The 3,996-nt window shown below is 55.1% G+C and overlaps 1 protein-coding gene across 1 annotated transcript; it reads left to right on the plus strand.

Annotated features, from left to right (window-relative positions):
- Nucleotides 1-1,325: 1,325 nt before the first annotated feature.
- On the plus strand, nucleotides 1,326-3,516 carry ETH_00008220 (uncharacterized protein; the record flags this gene model as incomplete). The annotated part of the gene is made up of 4 exons (XM_013380880.1): nucleotides 1,326-2,051; nucleotides 2,682-2,729; nucleotides 2,916-3,016; nucleotides 3,455-3,516. Coding segments are annotated over 4 exons (937 nt in total), but the record flags the coding sequence as incomplete, so codon positions are not given.
- Nucleotides 3,517-3,996: the final 480 nt, after the last annotated feature.

A 3,996-nucleotide genomic window follows, 5' to 3' on the forward strand; every position in this document is an offset into this window, starting at 1 on the left:
CCCCTGCTGCTGCTGCTGCTGCTGCTTCGCATTTCAGAGCCTTTTGTTTTTTCTCTTAATTGCCTTCGGAGGCTCCATCTGACGGTCTGCGTGGCGGGCGCTGGATGCTGCTGCTGCTGCAGCAGCAGCAGCAGCAGAAACGGCGCACTTGCTGCTGCAGCTCCACCGTACACACCTGCTGCGGCCTCTGCTGCTGCTGCTGCTCCTGCTGCTGCTACAGGGTTATAGCTGCTTTACTCGGAGGGAAGCCGCTGACTGGGTCGTTTGTGGTGCGCCCCCACTTCGTGCAAACCCTAAACCCTAAACCCTAATTCTAAACCCTAATCCTAAACTTCTTGCAAACCCTAAACTCTAATTCTAAACCCTAATCCCAAACCCTAGCCAGACGTGGCGCTTCTTCTCAAGCCAATACTCAAACCTTAGGAGGCGCCTTCGAGTGCCCTGGCAGCAGCAGCTATTTCTTTTTAAAGGGTTTAGGGTTTAGGGTTTAGGGTTAACGGATGGGGTTTGAGTTGCTGCTGCAGGTTCTCTCTTCCTGGATTGGAGGTAAGCGCGATGCTGCGGCTGCTGCTGCTACTGCTTTTGCTGCTGCTGCTGCTACTGCTTTTGCTGCTGCTGCTGCTACTGCTTTTGCTGCTGCTGCTGCTGCTACCAGCGCTTGAGTTTGTGTGGCCGACAAGGAGCTGCTTTTGGCGCCTTCGCGCAGTGCGGCTTGGCAAAGAGGTTTAGGGTTTAGGGTTTAGGGTTTAGAGTTTAGGGTTTAGGGTTTAGGGTTTAGGGTTTTTAGGGGATTGTTTGGTTGCAGAATGGAACGACGTAAAGCAGAGGGTGGCCTGGTGAGGCTCAAGTCTTTTCCTGCTGCAGCCGCTGCTGCTGCTGCTGTTGCTGCTGCTGCTGGTGTGGGGTGTTTTACTTCTCATAGCGTTGGCTGCAACAGCAGCAGCAGCAGAAGTTGGCGTTGCTGCTTGTGCTTCTGCCTTGATGCAGCTTCTCATCCGTCTATGCTGCTGTTAGCGGATCGCTGCTTTTGGGTGAGCCCGCTGTTTTTGCTGCCGCTATTGCTGCTGCTGTCGTCGCTGCTGCTGCTGCTGCTGCTGTCGTCGCTGCTGGTGTCGCTGCTGCCGCCATTGCTGCTGCTGCTGTTCCGGGTCCTGCTGCTGTTGCGGCCCACGGCCACACCACATGGGGCTAAGTGGGCAGGTAGCTTTGAGACTGTGAACTCCCTGTGTATCCCTGCTGCTGCTGCTGCTGCTGCTGCTGTTGCTGCTGCAGGCAGTTTGGCTGGCGGTGTATTTCTTCGTGTGACACAAAGCCCAGAGGCGTTGATGCTGGTGGCGGCTTTGCTGCGGCTGCTGCACCCGTTGGCGCTGCTGCTGAGCCCCATAAGCAGCAGGCCGCCGCAGCAGCAGCAGCAACAACAGCAGCAGCAGCAGCAGTCCCCGAAGCAGGAGCAGCAGCAGTTTCTCGAAGAAGTAGACACCCCAACTTTGTGGCCTGCAGATGGTCTCTCTGTGCTGTCTCTTCGTCGAGCGACAAGTTTTTCAGCAGGGGGTGGCAGCGGCTCCCCTGCTGCTGCTGCTGCTGCAGCTGCTGCTGCTGCTGCTGCGCAGCAGCAGCAGCAGCAGCAACCGCTGCGCTTCTCCGCCTCACTTCCCGACATGAGCTCCTGCTGCGCCCTTGACGCATCGCCTGTTCGTGCTGCGCTGCAGAAGCAAACAGAAGAGGGGATGCCGCTGCTGCCGTCGATAGCGGAGGACTCAGCTGTTGTTGCTGCAGCACCTGCTGCTGCTGCTGCTGCTGGGGGCGGTGCTGCTGAAGGCAGCGCCGCAGAGAAGCCGCGGCTGGGCCTACAGGGCGTTGCTGCTGCAGCAGGGAAGCTGCTGCAGGCGCTGGCGCTGCACGTGATGCTTGTGGGTGCAACATTTCGTTTGCTGCTGAAGCAGCAGCCCCTCGTGCTGCTGCTGACTTGCATGCACTGTTCTTTCAATGCAGCAATGCAGGGAACTTCTTTGGCCTTCGTCAAGCACCAGCTCCGCTTCACTCACGACCAGGTACCCTGCTGCTGCTGCTGCTGCTGCTCCTACGGGTGCTGCTGTTGCTGCTGTTGCTGCTGTTGCTGCTGCTGCTCCTACGGGTGCTGCTGTTGCTGCTGTTGCTGCTGTTGCTGCTGCTTCTCCTATGGGTGCTGCTGCTGCTGCTCCTACGGGTGCTGCTGCTGCTCCTACGGCTGCTGCTGTTGCTGCTGCTTCTACGGCTGCTGCTGCTGCTGTCGCTGCTGCTGCTGCTGCTGCTCCAGCTTGTTGCTGCAAAGCCTTTGCGAGCGGAGATGTCTTCTTGCTGGCTGCGTAGAGGGCTAGCTAGCTGAGCAAGTGTGCTGCAGCTGGCGCAGCTAGCCAAGCAGCTAGCTGCGAGAACCCCGGGCAGCCTGCATGGCTAGCAGCTAGCTAGCCACGGGACAACTAGCTAGCCACGAAACAGCTAGCTGCTAGCTAATGAGCAGTTAGTTGCTTGCTAGTGAGCAGCTAGCTGCTAGCTAATGGGCCGCTAGCTACCAGCTAATGGACAGCTAGCTGCTAGCCAATGGGCAGCTAGCTGCTAGCCAAGTGGCAGCTAGCTATTAGCTAATGGGCAGCTAGCTGCAGCTCCATAGCCAAAGGCCCCTGCGGATTCTCTTGCTGCAGGTCTCATTCATAATGACTACTTTTGGAGCAGCAGGCATCCTTGTTCAGGTAACATGCAAAAGCAGCGGCAGCAGCAACAACAGCAGCAGCAGCAGCAGCAGTGGGAGAAGCGGGCCGGAACTGTTCACGGGGGGCAAAGTTCTTAAGGGCAGGGGCAGTAACCGCTACAGCAGCAGCAGCGTTGGCGCTGTGACCCATTCGCATCTGCTGCTGCTGCTGCTGCTGCTGCTGCAGGTGGTCTTGCTGCCAATGGTGCTGCGCCACACCTCAACGCAGTGGCTGCTTTTCATCTGCAGCGCATGCAATGTGCTGTACGCGGGGCTTTTCGTGGTTGGGTGGGCCACAAACCCTTTTCTAAACCCTAAACCCTTTTCTAAACCCTAAACCCTCTTCTAAACCCTTTTCTAAATCCTCAATCGTTTTCTGAACCCTTTTTTGAACCCTAAACCCTCTTCTAAACCCTAAACCCTTTTCTAAACCCCAAACCCTTTTCTAGACGCTGAACCCTAAATCTTCTTGGGAACCCTAAACGCCTTCCTACACCCTAAACCCTTTCCTAAACCCTAAACCCTCTTCTAAGCCCTAAACCCTTCTTTAAACCCTAAACCCTTCTTTAAACCCTAAACCCTTCTTTTAACCCTAAACCCTCAGCCCCGGTAAACCCTAAACCCTGGAACCACTTCAACTGCCGATCTGAGCTCAAACTGCTTTTAAAATTAATTTTTTTAATTTTCTTTTATTTCTAATTTTATTTAGTTGGGGTGTACGTACAGCACGTCTCCTTCCTGCATTTTTGTCGCCTGTTTGTTCGGCGCCCTCGCCAGCGCCTCTCGAGGTGAGGGTTTAGGGTTTAGGGTTTGGGGTTTAGGGTTTGGGGTTTAGGGTTTGGGGTTTAGGGTTTAGAGGTTGGGGTTTAGGGCGGAGGGTCTGGTTCGTTTCTGTTGATTTTGCTTGAGGTGTAGGCTAGCTGGGGTTTAGGGTTTAAGGTTTAGGGTTTAGGGTTTAGAGCTGAGGGCAGCTGAGGAGTTGAGCAGCATTTTCTCTTGTTTCACTTGCTGCCTTTGAACACTTTCTGGCAGTCAAATAAATATATTTGAATATTTTTGAAAATTTATTTCTAATGTGTTTAAGATGCATAAAAAGATCCAAAAAGATCCAAATAAACTTCGAACATGCAGCAAGAGAAGCAAAAGCCACTTGCTGCTGCTGCTGCTGCTGCTGGTGTCCGCAGGCTGCTTCCCGGCGTTGCTGAGCGAGAGCCCGAAGCAGCAGCAGCAGCCCGGCGCGGGCAGCCGCAGCAGCAGCAGCAGCAGCA

The sequence above is a fragment of the Eimeria tenella genome, genomic scaffold (assembly GCF_000499545.2).
Source record: "Eimeria tenella Houghton genomic scaffold, Eth_scaff987, whole genome shotgun sequence".
In the NCBI taxonomy this organism is placed as follows: domain Eukaryota; phylum Apicomplexa; class Conoidasida; order Eucoccidiorida; family Eimeriidae; genus Eimeria; species Eimeria tenella.